At 31.3% G+C, this 17,975-nt stretch overlaps 1 protein-coding gene across 1 annotated transcript; it reads left to right on the top strand.

The window, feature by feature from the left end:
* Nucleotides 1–224: 224 nt before the first annotated feature.
* On the top strand, nt 225–4,144 carry LOC130892486 (uncharacterized). The gene is made up of 5 exons (XM_057797924.1): nt 225–562; nt 1,316–1,485; nt 2,090–2,362; nt 2,412–2,737; nt 3,887–4,144. Exons 1-5 carry the CDS (start codon nt 433–435, stop codon nt 3,993–3,995), a joined length of 1,008 nt encoding a protein of 335 aa, XP_057653907.1. The 5' UTR covers nt 225–432; the 3' UTR covers nt 3,996–4,144.
* The last annotated feature ends 13,831 nt before the right edge of the window (nt 4,145–17,975 follow it).

The raw sequence follows: 17,975 nt of genomic DNA, 5'->3' as shown, positions 1-17,975 counted from the left end.
CGCTTTGCAATTTGGTTACGGAAAATTTCATGAAAAGGATATGGTCCTGTAAGCGCAGTCGTGGCGGCCATTTGGCTGATGTTGTGTTCCATTATTAACGGCATACCTTCCTCTTTATAATGAAATAAACATCCGATCATTTATCTCAAAAAATGGCATTTTTCTATGAATATCAAAATAACACCTCTTATTGGAAAACCCTCTATCTTTCATTATTTCACTAGTGGAATAGAGTACTTCAAAAATAATACTCACATAATCTAATAGGATTCGTAAGATTGGATAGAACTTCAATCATAAGATGATTGTTGATGAAAAAACTATTAGATACCTAGACGACGGAATTGACCATATCATCTGAGCTTTGGCTTCTGAACTATTGTATACAAAATATTTTAAATACTGAAAATGTATTGAAATTGAAACAGAAATATGGATGGTTTTGTACGCTGTTATTTGGATTGTTATTTAAAAAATATACCCAGAAATAGTTTGCATGACAGGAGGAGACGTCAAGATGTTGTTGATTATATCAGTGTTTTAATACAAGGTCTATCGGAAGGTAATTAAGGATTTATTCTAAAATTAAAATATTAATTCAGATTATTTTTATTATAATTATTTCTAAAGTATTTAAAAATCGTTTGCATCGACCAAAGGATCTATTATTTTTCTTTTTCTTGTTGTGGCACTCAATGTTTACAACCAATCTATTAATCCCACTCTTAGAAAGTTCAAAAGATGGGATGGCTTTAGTAGCCAGATATCTTCGTCTTCTATTTCATAAACCTACCGACTGCAGGTGTCCTTTAAGGCACCATTACCCCAACAAGTCTCCTGTTAGTATTCGTAGATTATTGCTGATCCAGTTATAGTTTCTCAGGAGTATCTTTACCTGTTCCAATTCCTGCAGGTTATTCCAGTAACAGATTTTACCCCTATCTATCTTCTTTTCCAGTGTTTTCTATATTATTCTGTATCTGATACCACAAAAGGTTTTAGGTAAGAGGTTACTAATTTCTCTAAAAATTATGAAGCCCGAATTAAGCAGCAGATTGTAGCAAGGGAAGTCTTTATTTCTAGAGACTATTATTGTTAATGAAACGCTACTCAGCAACTGCTTTCCAGGTTTTTCAGCTCTTCAAAAAAATTTGAGGTTTTCTCATTGTCACGCTTACTTTTGAACTTGAAGCTATTTCGAAGCAATTCATTGCGATGCCAAGACGTTTTCCAACCTTTTGAAAAAGGTGGTTACTATCATACTTTTGTGACTGAATTATTATAATAGGAAGTTTTGAACTCATTTCTTTTATAGTGAAAATAGATGAAGATGGGAGTGCAGTAGAAGCAATAAAAACAATTATCAAATATCACGACGAGCAGAAAGATAACAACGGAAAAGTTTGTATTATGGGAAAATATCATAATATATTATATGTGGCTGTCAAACTGTGTTATGTGTGGCAAATTAAAGATGCTGAAACGGTAAATATAAACTAAGAGATTCAATTAATTTTTTCTTTATTATTTATTGTAATAAAGTATAATCTATAGTAGAACATCGATTGTAGGCATCTTATTAGTTATTTTTGTCATTAATCGAATCAATTGCAGTTCTGATTTTCTGTTTATTACATTCCAACTAATTGAGTAATTTGAATACTACATTCTAATTATTTGTGAGCAATTCAATTTCAAATAAAATAAGCGTAGTTCGACGTGAAGGGCTAACTTATTCTCTTCTTCCAATATTACCTTGACATCCTCTCAAATATCTTCGTAAAATACTCGTGAAGCATTTCTTGGCAAATCTTCTGGATATTCTTCTATATTTAAATTTTGTTAATAAATGATAAATTAATTCACCAAGGCCGATAACATCAACCAACATTAGAGAATTGAAAATTGTTGAAAACCTTCAGTGTGGAGTGAGTTAGACCTCGTCAGTTTGCGATTATGTCGACTTCCTGGACATCGACCAATTTGGGAACCCCTATTCTAGAGACTCAAATATGCATTGTCATCAGAGTGTAGTGCAGTATTTTCTTACTATACGTCAGTAATAACATATGCACAATTTGTCTTGCAGATCGGTTTATTATTAAAAGAAATTTATAAATGTGAAACAACGTTTGAAAGAATTCTAATCGGAGCTATATTTGGAAATAAAGCGCCTCATTATATAGCCGGTTGGAAAAGCGATTTTGATAGTGAAGAGGAAAATTTGAGAGCTGTTGTTTATTTCCTAGATAAAGCGAATAAATCCAAACTTGAATTCAATTTGAACAGCGGTAATCAAATGACAACGTTTAGGTTTATCGATTTACCTATAGAGAGTTGTGGTAAAGCGTCTGCATTGAAGGTATGTAATTTAATACAAATAATTTATTCATACATGATATTAATTTTAGGTTTGTGTACAATTGGGCTTACCAGATAAACTATTGATTTTTCTACGATTTGGAGCCCAAGTTTATACACAAAATGAAGATATAACAGTTTTAGAACACGTTATGAATCGTTTGTTGGAATTTAATCACGTCTATCCTTACAACTTAGTATCTTGTTTGCAACTTCTCTTACGGGCCATAGATTGTATCAGGATTGATAATGATCATTACAGTGATAAAATATTGCTTGTAAGAATATATGAAAGATATGCGGATTTGATCGAAGACGGTATTTTACCACCTCAAAGATGCAGTCTTATTCCGCCCGAGCTAAAGCATCTTTGTAGGTACGTATTTAGGTTCTTTATAAAAAAAATGATCCATATATCACCTAGTACCTTTATTAATTACCATGATGTGAATATTTCGTTCAGTTTACTAATATAGTTTTCAATAAAATCGTAATTTTTTATCGATAGGAAACTTTGTTATGTACGAGATGTTTCTAATTGAATATTTTCCAATTTTTTAAGTAAGTACCGGAATTAAGTGCAAAGTGCAAAGATATCGCAATAATTTTATTTTTACATGAAAGCCTGTACCTTAATCTACTTTTCTACATAATTTCCTTGAATATTGAGGCACTTGTCATAACGTGGCACCAGTTTTTGAATACCCTCCTCATAAAATTCTGCCGCCTGACTTGTTAACCACCGGATATCACAACTGTTTTGACTTCGTTATCGTCTTGAAGACGCTGACCGCCCAGGTGTTTCTTCAAGTGCAGGAACAAATGGTAGTCGCTGGGCGCCAGATCAGGGCTGTAGGTAGGATGATCTAGAGTTTCTCATTGAAAAGATTTGATGAGATCTTTGATCCGATTAGCCACATGTGGGCGGGCATTGTCATGCAGCAAAACGATGCCCTGCACTCACCCATTTCCTTACCATTCCATCACTCATAATGTTTTGTCCGTAAACTTCACAAATCTCACGATGAATATTGATCGGTTTTACGCCTTTAGCACTAAGAAATCGTATACTTCACAATCGGCGGACCTCACGATTGTCGGAGGCATCTTAAACACTCAGTAAACAACGTACACAATGAAGAATCAGACTGTAATAGTGTCAGTGCGTGGACAAGAGATGTAGGTAACCAGCGCGCATGTGCGGAACTCCGACCTTGGGGTTGCGGCGGCGGAATCGCAAAACGGTACTTACTTAAAAAATATGCCTCGTAGTTAAACAGCTGTTTAAGTATAATTGATCACTTAAACTTAAATTAAACTATCAACGGAGTGAATAACTCATAATATTTGAAAAGTTTTTATTTGGGAATCTCCTCTAATAAAGAATAGAGTTGAGGATCTTTTATTAAGCCAATAATGTATGGTATGCTAAAATATGTTTGAATATCTCAGGGAAAATCAATTCAGTACTTTTTTCTTCCCTATTATAATAAAAATCGACTGGAACTACAAGATATGTTTTTAGGTGCGTAGTAAGAGACATACTTTGGAAGAACTACCAACTTCCTGATGGAATAAGAATGTTAAATCTACCAAAAAAATTGTGGAGATATTTGGATTTACTTGAGGATTGATTAAATGAAATCAAAACGAAAAAACAGTTTTTATTGTTATCTTAAGTGAAAAGGAATCGAAAACTTACATCAAAATTACAATTTTAGTGCAACTATCTCTAATAGAAGTTTTTATATACACGTTTAAATAAATAAAAAACTAACAGGTTTTCCAAGTTGTCTCCTTAAATTCTTGACATGTATATCAACGTTTTGTTTGCAAGAAATTAGTCGAATTGAAAGTCCTTACTTCGTTTTTATATGTCTCTGTACAATGTTTACGAAAGTGTTGAAATTATTCACTGTTTTATAACAAAAATTTAAATTATTTTCGTACCTACACCTGTTTCACAGAAGTGTGATATCCTGGATATACAACAACATCCTAATAATTAGATTGTGTTTTTTTTTGGTATCCGCCGACCTGGAAACCGTATTTATGTTTATTTCACAAAATCGGTGTCAGAAGAGTTAGTGATGGGATAAAATAATATATACAAAGGTTCGTGTACTTCCTTTTAACGTATATATATGTATATACATACACACACTGCGTAGATTTATTGAAGTCAGCAGAGTCGGAGCAAGAAAAAATTTATTTCTACAAATTCACTTCTCTTGAAATTTCTACTTTTCTCGTATATATGTTGACAACAAAATACACAAATGATTATACCAATGCAACTGAGAATATTGCAATGCAAAATATATACGTGTGTGCCCTAAACACAAAACTTTATACAACAAATGATTAAACTTCGTCGAGCGAACTAAAGCCTCCAGAAACGGCGCAATTTCACTGAAATTTCCTAGGTCAGGTATTGGTCAGTCAGGAATGGATGGATTATCGTTTTATCCGAATTTGTTCGGGAGATCCATATTCAAATAGCAATAAACAATATTTCTATGATTTCCTAAACATGGATCGCATATATGTTGATTACATTGATTTGCGAATTAATTATTATTAGTTTTAAAGAGAGGAATTGATTTGCTTTATCAAAATTCTTATTTTGAAAAACTAGAAAGTAGTCCTAATCAACCTACATCTGAACTACGAAATAATATATGGATAAGCTGAACCCATTGAACAACTGCCACAATTGGATTACTTCTTTTATTGTAATTTCGATTCTTTTAGCCATTTTAATAGCAGTCACTAAAAAAAACCAATATACAACCCACTCAAATCCAGATACTTCAAGATTTGTTCTCAAAAACTTATGGAGATGATGGAGAAACTAAATATAGGTTGATTGCAATAAATTGATACGTTTTGAAAAGTAATTAAACGGTCTTCATCCAAATTTTTATTTATTATATATTATTATACAACAATATTATTATAGAACAATTCTCTAAAGGGAATTACTTAAATTTATGTACAAATCTGTTGAAATTCATTCAAATTCCCATTCCTAATTTCCCGGAAGGGGCCAGATCAGAACTATATGGTGGGTGATTCGTGTACAATAACTTTAGAAAGCGTGGAGAAGCGACAAAGAATAGCCAAAGCGAAAACAAGTTTTATAAAACTCCTTTACAGCCTTGAACTTACCTTGATCTGCTTATGAAAATGGCGTGATGTTATGTTTTTCCTGTACTCTTATACGGCGCAAAGGTATGGACGCTCCCAGAAAATCTGCTCAAACTTTTGGAAGCGTTTGAGATGTAGGTTTCTTTCTATATTTTAAAGATGAGTTGGGGAATGGAGATACAAACACCACTTTAGAAATAGTCAACACTAAATAGAAACGTAAATTGCAAGGCAAAATGTAAATAGTTTGTGAAATCAACAGCACAGCAGTGAATAAAGCAATAATGATTAATTTATTTATTTATTAATTATTAATAGTCATTAATAATAAATTTATGTTAGTTTTAATGATGATGAATTCCAAATTTACTTAACTGCGGATTTTTTAGTCAATTATTAAAAAGTACTTGTCATCATCGGCATCTATATATAATTTACATTATTTACAATTGCATATAAAATAGTTTTTTTAAAGAAAATAAGACATAGTAAGTTAACTAAATTAGAATCAAATATATCGGTATTTGGAAATCTAATTTTTTCCCACATATGTTCAAGAAAACCACATGCTATGATATATATATATATTCAGTTACTTGCCAACTGAAACATTTTTTTATCAACCACTTTCACTGCACGTGTTAATAAAAGGCCATTAAATTCCATATTTTTGTAAAACATCTTTGAATACAGACAAAAAAAACAAGAGATATGATTTTAAACTCTCCTGCTAACAAGTTGACTTTAATTTTTTGTTTATAAACACTGAAGTGGTCTCAAGTGGGTGATAATGAGTAGGCTATCAATTGTGTCATGTACCAAGGGAGTTATTTCTACAGGGTTTATAGAAACTTTCATATCTTCATTCTTTTATTACTTGTTTTAAATTATTCGAATCGTTTTTACTATAAAATATTCAGATAATGATATTTGTGTAAAGTTTTCAAAATCATCTGAAACTTATAGCATAAAATTAACAATTATATAAAATTAAACGACAGCAATTCAAAATTTGACAAATAATCGTTGTAAATATTAGTTACACTCTGTGTTTTAATGGATAGCACGATTTTCTTGTTAATATTTACATTGTTGTCGAATTATTCTTTTTTTCTACAACCGTGCGTTTTAACGCACTTTCCCGCACGCATTTTAGTTTTGAATGTGCGGGAAAGTAAAATTATGCAAATTTTGACCTTATTAGATAGTTTTTTACTTCTGAGATTATAATTATTGTTACTACAGTTAAATAAATATTTACTAAATAGTCCATCAAATAAAATTTAAACCATTTCTAGCTTTTTGTAGCATGTTTAATTTTTTAAAAATATAAAATAATACAGATATTTTTTATATAACCATGTAATTGTTACTAAAACGTCAAAGCTGTTCAAAACGTCTTGGAAGTGACCGAATAAGTGCAATCTTCTTCTAAATTAAACCACATTAAACCGAATCCGATACAATAATATTAATGGTTTGATCCGACGAAGAACTTCCCGAAGCCATTTTGAAGGCTGCAAATGAAACTAATTCCGAGCTGTTACCTGCCAAATGACTTAAAACGTTGCCGTCATCGTCATCTTTATGCGACCTGCAACCGATGCCATCCTCATCGACGTCATCTACCTCCCAGTTGAAACCAAATAACTCCACTGGACCGGCAATTCTTACTAGTCTACAGAATACAACAAATTGTGTTTTCAATATTAATATATATAATAATTAGTAGTTTTTAGTTTTAATTTTGTATATTATTATGTTTGTTGGAATAAAATAATTTTAGAAAAATGGGTTGGTATACTTTTTTGTATATACGGCCGTAGAAAAAATAATGTTCCTAACTCATGCGTAAAGTTTCTTTCCCGCACTTGACCGCTTGCCCGGGACAAATGCAGTCGCGTGCGGGAAAGTATCACTTTCCGCACTTGTTAGGAAAATAACTATTCTTCCAAATGTAATGTTATATCAAATTGATCACTATCTGTTTTTAAATTTGATATAAGTACCTAAAAACGCTTCATATTTTTAATATAATTATATTATCTTTTGCAACTACTCCATTGAAGTTGAAATAATATATTGATATGGCTTTTTTTCGTAGTAGAAAATCTATAACAAAGTTTATTGCAATACGTAAGTGAAAAAGTTCAAAAAAACTATTGTTATAATATATTTTTTCAAGTCATGTCGAAAAAAACCTGTGAGAACTGAAGAAAACCAAATCGAGTATTATCACAAGCCATGCGATTCTCTATTTCATAAAATATTTATATTACTCTATCTTTCAATTTCTGATTATTGTCTAGCTATGTTTCATAAACAAATAAATGATCCTATAGTAAATAGTTAGAAGGATTCATGTCGGGTAATTAAGGAGGCCATTTAATGAAACTACTCTTCTTTATACATCATCAGAGAACACATTATTTAGTAATTGCTTCATCTCAGATTTCCACACGCAGTTTTACTAATTGTGGCTGGTCGCACGGTGTGAGCTACTTCTTCATGGAATCCCACACACCTAAAGCACCTGTAAAGTGTTATCGTTTATCATAAGTTAATCGTGGATATTCCGTGTGATTTTCTCTCATTGATTTTGCCGATTTACATTTATTAAAAAAGAGCCCTAAGCTTAATCATAGTAGATTATGATATTAGATTTCGGTTAGGATATGAATTATTAAAAATATTACATATTTTTTGTTATTTCTACGTATATCACCTTATTTTGAAATGACTTAAAAATAAAAATTTATAGAAACATGCAAGCCTTTTCGACAAAATGGCGATGTTCCGTTAATTAAATTCATTCAATATATTATTATTAGTAAATTACTAAATCTTCTTTCAATATTACAAAATAATTTTCCAAAGAAAAGTTAGGTTAGGAAGGGTATAGATAGAAAAAAAACGATGCATTTCCATACCGTAGTCGTAGTCGGTAATCTGCACTTTTAGACTATTTCCGGTGTGAACACCCTTTGTCCCAAAATAACTCCCTTTAAAAGGGGAGAACCACCGCAGATACGTAAACAAGACACTTTCGAGTTCATTGTCGCCTAAGGTGGGTGCGTCGACTCTCAGCATTTCTGAAGTAGTTAATTAATTCGACAGGAAAACTCGTAGATTTTTTTTTCCAAACATCATTCACTTCCTAGATTATCTTTAGAGATAACATAATATCTATAGGATATTATATATATATATAATACAGGATTATACAAAAACATATAAATTGAATCACAAAGCGAAATATTTGACACTACAGATAATAGCAGTGATAATTATAGAAGTATGTTAAGTTTTAATTAAAAACTGATGGCGAAATGTTATTTTCTTGGTAAAGAGAGGGAATTGTTGATTCTTAAAGCTTCTTAAATTCTTTTAGTAAAAATATTGGTATTCGATAGTTTTCAAATTCATAGATACTTTTTAACGTATACAAATATTTCGTGGAATTGGAAACACGATCGACATAATTTAAAAAAAGGAAATAATTAAAGTAAATCAATTTATTTACAAAAGAGTAACAGATGTTTTCTGGTGTTTTCAGTTTACAAAAAGTATTGTAAACAGTTAGACTGAAAAGAGCAATGAGAAGTTGCAGAGATGAGACGATTTAGATACAGGTACATTAACACTAGTTGCTACTGGTTTAACTCATTGATGACAAATCGATAAACTTTGCAATTAATATTTTCCTCTTCCTTTAGTAATAAAATAATAAGATTAGCGTATTTAAGAAAACTCTCGAGCTTATTTTCGATACTAAACCTCCGTTTCGAGAAAACAAGAAATGAATTACATGGAAATGAAATGTCTAGTTGAGATATAATCCAAATATGTCAAAATATTGGCATATTTTGGATCTAACTTCATATAAAGTCTAAGCCAGTTATGTCAAAGATACGGCCCGCGGGCCGCTTCCGGCCCCTGGGCCGTATCAATAAGGCCCGCGATCGCAATGTGTCACAGAAAGAAGAATCATGTTTTTTAGACTTTTTAGACTTCATTCGATGTTTTAAATACTCGTACTCTCAAGTCTACGGATGTTTATAAGTAATTCAAGGGCAGCGCATGCATAGACAAGCGAGAGAGCAGCTCTTAGCAGCAGGAAAGTTTTAATAATTCAGTTCTTTTTTTTATTTTCAATCTGGTCCAAGTACGAATTCAAAATTCAATATATTGCCCTCTGCAAAATTGAGTTTGACACCTCTGGTTTAAGTGTTTTAGTAAGCAGACTTTCGAATGAATAGACAAACAGGCGATGACGTAATAGCAAGGAAAATCCTGGAAGGACCGGCGTTTTATACACATAGAAATGGTTAGGTCAAATGGAACCAACAACATAAGTAAAAATAAAACATATAAAGGATGATTTTAATTATAAATCAATAACAAAAAGGATCTGAGCTTCTTTTTATGGATGCCATTTTTGAGTTTACTTTGATTATGACTAAAATGATATTACAAAATATCAACGAATTCAGTATTTAACTCATTTTCTAGATTCATCGCCAAATCCAAGAAAAAATTTAAGCGTTGGTAAGCTCGTCACCAAGATTACCTGCTCCACCTTCATTTAATTAATTTAGTTAAATCGTACATTTTACTTTGAATAGTTTATTATTTAAGGGCTACATTCATATCATCTTCTTTTGGTACCAAGCCTGAATTCGAGCGTGAGCTAACTCCATGGCCATTTGGTTGAATTGGTCTTCATCTGTTGCTACTAAGAATAGTTGTTCTAGTTCCAGTCTGGTCGAATTTCTAGTATTTCGTAGCTACGATAGCTTTTTGTAATCTATTCATCTTCTCCCTTCAACCTTTTCGTGAATGATCAGGGGGAAGGATGTAATATTTGATATCCCGCATTACATGCCCGAAATAACTGACTTTTCTGATAACTTTATCTATGTCTTTACGAATCGGCAATGGTTATAAATATTTCTTCGAATGCAGACAACATTAGTAGTTGTAAGGGACAGTGGCAAATTTGTTGCTAAAGCTCTACATATGTTTGAATACCTTTCACTGATATTTTTTCTTTCATGCACTTGCAACAGCTTTTCTGCTCACTTCCTTTTCGAAGGCTTCGTGATTGTCCTCATCTTCTCTCCTGGATATCAGGTTCTCTGTTTCATTAGTGTGAAACCTCGCTTCACAATGCTGTTAACAACACCTTAATGATGTTTCTCATTCAAGACATCATATTTGAAATTTTCGCAATTAAAATTCTCCCACGTTCACTTTCTATAACTAACAACGGCAATTTTCATTATGATTCACTTCGCTCGAAGGTAAAAACAGCAATAAATGAAAGCAAATTGACAAGAAACTGTTCATTTTAGATTGAGGTATATGTGCTCAAAAATTGCTCTATTTAATTGGAAAATATTATAGCATGTATTTTCAACATATCCTGTATTTCTCTCAACGTTTTCATTACTTCTTTTTGTGGATCGATTCAAACAAATAGCATCATGCTTAACGGTTCTTTTTTCATGGTAAATAAATTTAACAAATATTTCTACAAGATTTATGTCATACAAATTATTGATTACTTTCGTATTTTTGAACGACATTACGTTTCACTTCTTACCGTTAACATTTGGAAAAATATAAAAAAGAAGTGGCTTGTTTATATCGCCCATTTTCTTCTTTTCTACTAAAAAATTTGCAACATAACCTCTTTTTTATGCATATAGCAGAGATTTCCTATATTCGCAGCGCAGGAGTCGCAGTACAGTTTTAATAATAAATATATAAAATAAAAATATTGTAATTCAATGTTTTATACCTATAAGAGCAAACATAACGCGTTCTGAGGCGAATAAACAAAAAGTTTGGTTAGATTTACAGCGTCTTTAAAAAAAAAGCAAAAACTAATTTCTTGACAGCAAGAACTGTCAAATTTGAACCTCTGTCCCTCTGAATATCAAAGTGCAGTGGAATTGTAAATCTACCATAACATTTACAAGACAATTCTACGTACGAGGGATGATCGAAAACAACTGCAACTCGTCTTAGTAGAAATAGCTTCCTTTTTAATACAACCAGATTTCGAAGAATGCTTTCATATTCTTGTCATAACTTTGGAAACAATGAATATTCACTAGGTGCCATATCTGGAGAGTATGGGAGTTGACTTGATTGAACCATCGCATTAATTTCGGCGTTATCGTGTGGGAAGGCACACAACTTGCCGGGTTGTTTGCGTCCAATGGCCTCCAGTAACCTTGTCAAAGTGACTTGGTAAAGATAAGCATCATTTGTTTAGTTTCAACGTTACTTAGATACCCTTATTTTAACCAAATTTAATTGTACCCTATGTAAAACCAGCATCAGTCTGATCCGTTAAAGCACTAGATGCTTCAATAGACAAATAATTAAGTAAACTAATGGTTTTTATATAGAATTTCCATTAAGTAATTGCATCCTTTGAACCTGATTTTTTTTATTTGGAATAGACATTGATTCCAATTGTACTTATTTAATGGAAGAGAATCATCAATAAATCAATTGGAAAAAAATATGTTGTTATTTCAACTGTAACCTTGCATATGTAAACTTTCCAGATAATTCAAGCAAACCCTAAAGTTAATATAGTCGATTCTTTAATATAATAAATATATTAACTGATAATGTACTTTCACCAAATTCCCATTTTGATCGTGTACATAGCAACAACCTCGTAAAAAACATTTTAATGTTGCTGTGGCGTCTTGAAGTTGTCGGTATATTTATTACTTACAATAGAGCACACTTCACCTGCTTTTGCAAATGTATCGAAAAGCATGGAAAATCGTCCCAAAGGTTTGTTGTCCGCCATAAAAAAACGTAATTCAATCATTTTTCTGCGAACGCGCATGTTGGTAAAGTATTGTTTATAAATCTAATTAAAAAAATAATCAACCACTCGGTCCATACGCATAAAAATATTCATAAATTTCTCATAAGAATATGTGACTGTGTCAACAAAGTTTTTGAATTTCAAATCACGAAATTATTAGCAAAACTAAAAATTGTAGTGAAATGAGATATGAAATTTTAAAACTCATGCCCAGTGTTTCGAAACAAGACTCAATATCGTTTCAGAAAACCGAGACGTTTTGAAAAAAGTCGAGTTTTTGTCAAAATTTATCAAATTCAATGTCTAGGTCAAAATGGAAGATCTCAAAAATCGTCCACTTTTGCAAATATTGGATTTCCTACGGTTTTAATTCCATTAACATCTATCATAGTGTAGAGAATAAAATTTGGGTATAATTCTGATTCAATTAGAGTACGTTAGTTTACCGTTTTCGTGATAGCAGAATCCATTTATCGAGATTCCAGAAATCGGAAATTATTAATAAATAATTGGATTAGTTGACTTCTAGTTCGAATGTTTGAATGGATTTAATAATTACACGAAACGGCTGTTCCTTTTGACAAAAACATATCATATTTCATAGAAAAATATCTTTTTTTGTCGTGTTATCGGAAAATTATTATAACCTAACCTAAACTAAAAGAAACCTAATCGAAGCAGAAGTAAACTTAACCTAAACAAAAAATGGATTCGTTTCTCGGTCTTCATAACAACATCAGGAGACAGTTTTTAACTCGAATCTAAATGAAAATTGAATAAATAAAGACGTGAATCACCATGATTTATCACTTTTACTGTTTTCGTTTAGTTCACTTTGAACTAATCCAATGATTGATATAATTGAAGTACTAATTTCCGTCTGGGATCTCATAAAATGGATTCTACAATCTCGAAACCGCTGGAATAACATTTATGATCCTAAATTCAAGTCTAAAATTTACTTTTGTTGTAAATATTTTTCAAAACAAGTATATGAACACATTTATATTTGGTTAGAGAATTATTTAGAACCCCAAAAAAGGATTGGATGAATAGAATCGAATTTGAGCGGGGAATTTAGTTTTTTTCTTCTAAACATTACCTATTTCTATAAATATAAAACAGTATATACCTAATAATTATCAAAACACAGACAAATGCAGTTCGAAAGCGAATGCAAAAAAATATTAAAACATATAATTCATCACCATGGTATTTAAACTTGGTTGTAAAGACTTTTAACTATGTAACTTTAAACGTCTTCATATTTTGTTTTAAAACAAACAAATTTGTTGGCAATTTTATTTGCAGTTAACGTTTGGTTTGATGTTTGTTATGGAAATTTATTATGTACTTCAAAATGATCTAAATAAACGTGAAGTGTTGTACGCGGATCAGTTAAAACATCGATCACATCATCATATAATATCAGCTCCACAACATAATAGAGGTAGATTCCAATCGTTCCCATGTTTTGTTACAAAACTTTGTTTTTGGTAAGAGAAGGAGCAAAAAGTTTGATTTGTTTTCTGTCTTCTAGTGTATCAACCTACGACATAAGCCTGAAATAGCTTTTCAATCAAAATCCTGTGAGGGTGATTATAAAATCAAATGCTGCGCAAGCATACGTTCAAAAATCGTCGGCTGGTCAAATGGATCGTACTGGAAAGGCAGATTTCTAGTACTACTTCACTTTTTCCAAGCTTTTAGATTAAATGAAGACAATCTTTAATGTATCTAAAAAATTTTGCGTGGATAAATAAGGCAGCACTGTTCTTATATAATCTACGTCTAGGTTATTGCTATTTGTGTGTTGGTCTGAAAATTATAGTTTATATTGAAAATAATTGATAGGAAAGAAAAAAGAAAACGGTCAAAAAATTGTAATGATCAATTTTATGAGCTCGTTCTAAATTTTTCTGTATTTCCTCGATCGATTCTTCATCAAACAAATCTTCTAAATCTTGGAAAGCATCCGTATTAAATATTTAATTATTTGTATGACGAATATTTCTAAAAATGAACTAACCACTTTTCATATTTATTAAATGTTAAGTTTCTACTAAACTCTTTAATTGACACTTGTGACTGCCTAATAACTCGATTTACTCGGAGGTTTACTTTATTAGAAGGTGAATACACCGAATTTTTCGTTATTCGGTAAATAATAGTTAGTAGGAAGTGAAGAAACCCGGCCTTAGAAGATTTGTTTGATGAAGAATTTATTGAGGAACTACAGAAAATTTCAGAACAAGCTTATTAGGTTCCTCATAAACCTTTACAAAACACGTGCAAATATAATTACGCACAGATCGTTGTCAGAACCACAAACTTGACAAATATTTATTAGTTATTTAGGATTTAAACCATCTAGGGTGAAGAAACGATTAACATTTATTCGACAATTAAAAGTACTTACTAAAGTTATGTTGCTAATAATTATTTGGCACTTTATTAGAACGTGCAGAAACCGTCCCTAAAACTATGGGATGTCAACTGTGAAAATGACAAAATTCCATGTAAAGTTTAGTACATGATCAAATAAGTTATCAGTATCAAATAATTTTCAAGATTTTCTTAATGAGAAGCTACTCAAGAATAGGTTGTGAAGGGCTACAAATTACTTCTATGAAATAATCCACACTTCATCGAAAAGATTCTAAAAGACTATGAAGTTTTGCAATAAAATAAAAGTTTGTTACGTATTTTTGTTATGAAAATCAGATTGCTTACGAAATTAGTACTATTTAGTGTAAAAGCAGTTAAAAGTTAATCATAGAGTTCTAACAAAGGTGTATATTTAAGATTCATGATTTATTATGGGTTCTTTCTTCAAATCAAATGAAAACTAAATTGTACAGAACAAAGACAATTTATACACTGTTAATGTGACTTTTATAACGATGAAAAACAAAATTTTGGCATAATTATTATTTCAAATTGATAATTATTTGGTATTTTGATAATAATTCTTAAAATTGTTACTTTTAAAAATATTTGCTTTTGATGTCTATAAGCCTCAGCTCTGCATTTTCAAAGCACCTTGTCCAGTGAAAATATGATAGCTACGGAGCCTTTTTGTGCCCTAATTTCTTTTTTACTATCCGTGTGTGGCACCAAAAATTCATTGGTGCCAGGTCGGAGCTTGTGGGCTCGAAATTCTGCCTTTGGGAAGTGTGTTTCTAGATTCTTTTGTTTGTTAATCACTTTTGGAAGTTACCAAACATATTTTGTCTTGAAATTTAACTTTTCGAGTGCCTTTTTCTGATCAATAACAATCATTGCTATGATTCAGTATTCATACCGATGAAAACATTTGTTGTTTTAACTTTCCACATATTTCTTTTACGCTTTTACGCTCCTTGCGCTTTTGAATAGTTTCTGGTGAAACATCAATTTCATATTATACATTCACCAATCGAAGACTTCATTTTCTAGTAGTATATTTTCAGTAACAACATTTTATGTTTTCAAGATATTTAACGGTCTGTCGCTCTAACTTTTATTAAAATAGTTATTGTATATATCGGAAAAGACATAAAGCTTACGCGGTTCGTGGGTTTCTTTGAATTTCTTTATTTTTCTCGTACTTCAAAAGAAGATTCGATACTTTGAAATATCATAAACATTATGGTAAATTTTGTTACACCGTTACTATTTAGAAACGCATATAAAATTGTTAAATGTATGTAACCATGTCGTTAATACTTTCAAATAACATAAAGTAGTGAATTTTAGATTTGTTTTTAGAAACATAACATTCAATAGAGAAAAAAAATATACAATAATATCAATGAAATCGTTACAATAAAATATCTTTAAAAATCTGTCGCCATGATATCAAATTATCATTGTTATTGAAACGAAAAGAAAATCAGAATCCTATGAGTCAGTGGCTGCATCGGGAAAAGTTGGTAGGAAGGCGGCGATCGCAGAGCAAGAGGTGGTCGTGGCCGTCGGCCAAAACGTCTCCGACGCCGTCGATAGCGTCTCGACGCATTCCTAGGATAAAATTAGACCGACTTAGTAACTGTTCTGGGCATTCCGAACCTTCGTGAAAATATTATGCTTGCACCTGCGGAGGTTTGGATTCATTTTATCACCATTTTGAAAACTCCAATAGCAATAAAATAATAACGTGACTATAAAATTGAAAATCAGTTTTAAATGCCCTAAAAATACGAAACAAAATTTTTGGAGTACAATTTTACTTTGAAGAAGTTCATTCGTCACCAATGGAAAATAAATTATGGTGGATTAAGACGCAAATAATGTTTCTTATAATAGTTCAATTCATTACGTATGCTAAAGTAAAATTTTAATAATACTTTTACCCTTGCAAATTTTTGAAAATAAAAGTTCAGAAACTTTACTGATTTTCGTTTAGAGAAAAGTTAAAAATTGGCACTTTTTTTGAATTACACTATTTATTAGATGAGGTTAAAGAGCATGAGGTTGAAGAACTCAAAATAAACTTTTTCAAGCACGTTTCATTCTTATGCGACGTTGCCGAATTTCACGTTTCATATTAAAAAAAGATAATTTTTAGTTTTTTAACCTCTTCTAATGAATAAATTATAGTATAATTTTACAGCATTGTTTTCCCTCAAACAAATTCGAGATCCTAGGCCAATAAATGTTTAGAAGAAGATATCAATAATTCAAATTATTCGCAGATGTTATTGTACATGAAATTTTAAAAACAAAGTTATACATTTTGCTCAAATATTTCAGTTAAGACATTAAATGTTTTGACTGCGAAATTATGAGACGAAACAAAAATGTCAAATATTTTAAAAGGAACGTGTAGGCCAGAAGTCGTCCTAAGGGCACGAGCTTTGCCCTTTTCCGGTTCCATACACGCGAGCAATGTGTCAAACATGCCACTAAATACATATTAATGATCGTTTAGCGCATCTGGTACAATATTATGGGTAAAAGTGGACGTAATATTCTACAATTTCCATTTTTGCATAATAGGCTATGAGATTATAAAATCAGGTGTCAAGTCTTGTATTTTGATCGTATTTTGTAAAAGTTCACTTACCTTGAATTGATAAAACATTGAAGATTCAAGTTTGGACTAACATACTCTGAATTACTATTTCAAAAATCAGTTTCAAAATTATCCGACTAGGTAAATAAAGTACAAAAGCAAATAAAGAATATCGGATCGGCCTCGGCATTTATGAAAGCTTTGTCATAGTCAAAAATAAATAAATTATTGCCGTTAGCTTCTTGGTTATCAATCTAATCGATAACAACGTACCTCATTTCGGTAGAGAATTTAATATTTTTGTTAGCAATACAAACTTCTTCCAAGTATTATAGCTTCCTAATTATTGTAAAGACGTCAGAAATATGATTCAAAATACTTATTCTATCATCAAAACTTATCAATATCATGTAATATTTTTCTATTCCAAATTTTAAATATCGAATTGTTCTATCGAGTTTGACCCATTTGGGTTTTCTCAGTTTTGTTCTATTCATACTATAATCTGATTTTTCATCAATATACTAGCTCGAAAGGGCTTGAATCCTTTCAATTATATTCCACGTTAATACAGCAGCTGGATTGGTTCCATATTATACTGGTTCCGAAGAA

Source organism: Diorhabda carinulata, chromosome 4 (assembly GCF_026250575.1).
Source record: "Diorhabda carinulata isolate Delta chromosome 4, icDioCari1.1, whole genome shotgun sequence".
In the NCBI taxonomy this organism is placed as follows: Eukaryota; Metazoa; Arthropoda; class Insecta; order Coleoptera; family Chrysomelidae; genus Diorhabda; species Diorhabda carinulata.
This window is presented reverse-complemented; position numbering and strand designations above follow the sequence as displayed.

Excerpts from the sequence above, each read along its gene's own strand:
- LOC130892486 (XM_057797924.1), top strand. The coding sequence starts at position 433 with ATGGATGGTTTTGTACGCTGTTATTTGGATTGTTATTTAAAAAATATA. Across the intron at positions 1,486-2,089 it reads AAATTAAAGATGCTGAAACG|ATCGGTTTATTATTAAAAGA; the intron begins GTAAATATAAAC and ends TTTGTCTTGCAG. Across the intron at positions 2,363-2,411 it reads GTAAAGCGTCTGCATTGAAG|GTTTGTGTACAATTGGGCTT; the intron begins GTATGTAATTTA and ends TATTAATTTTAG.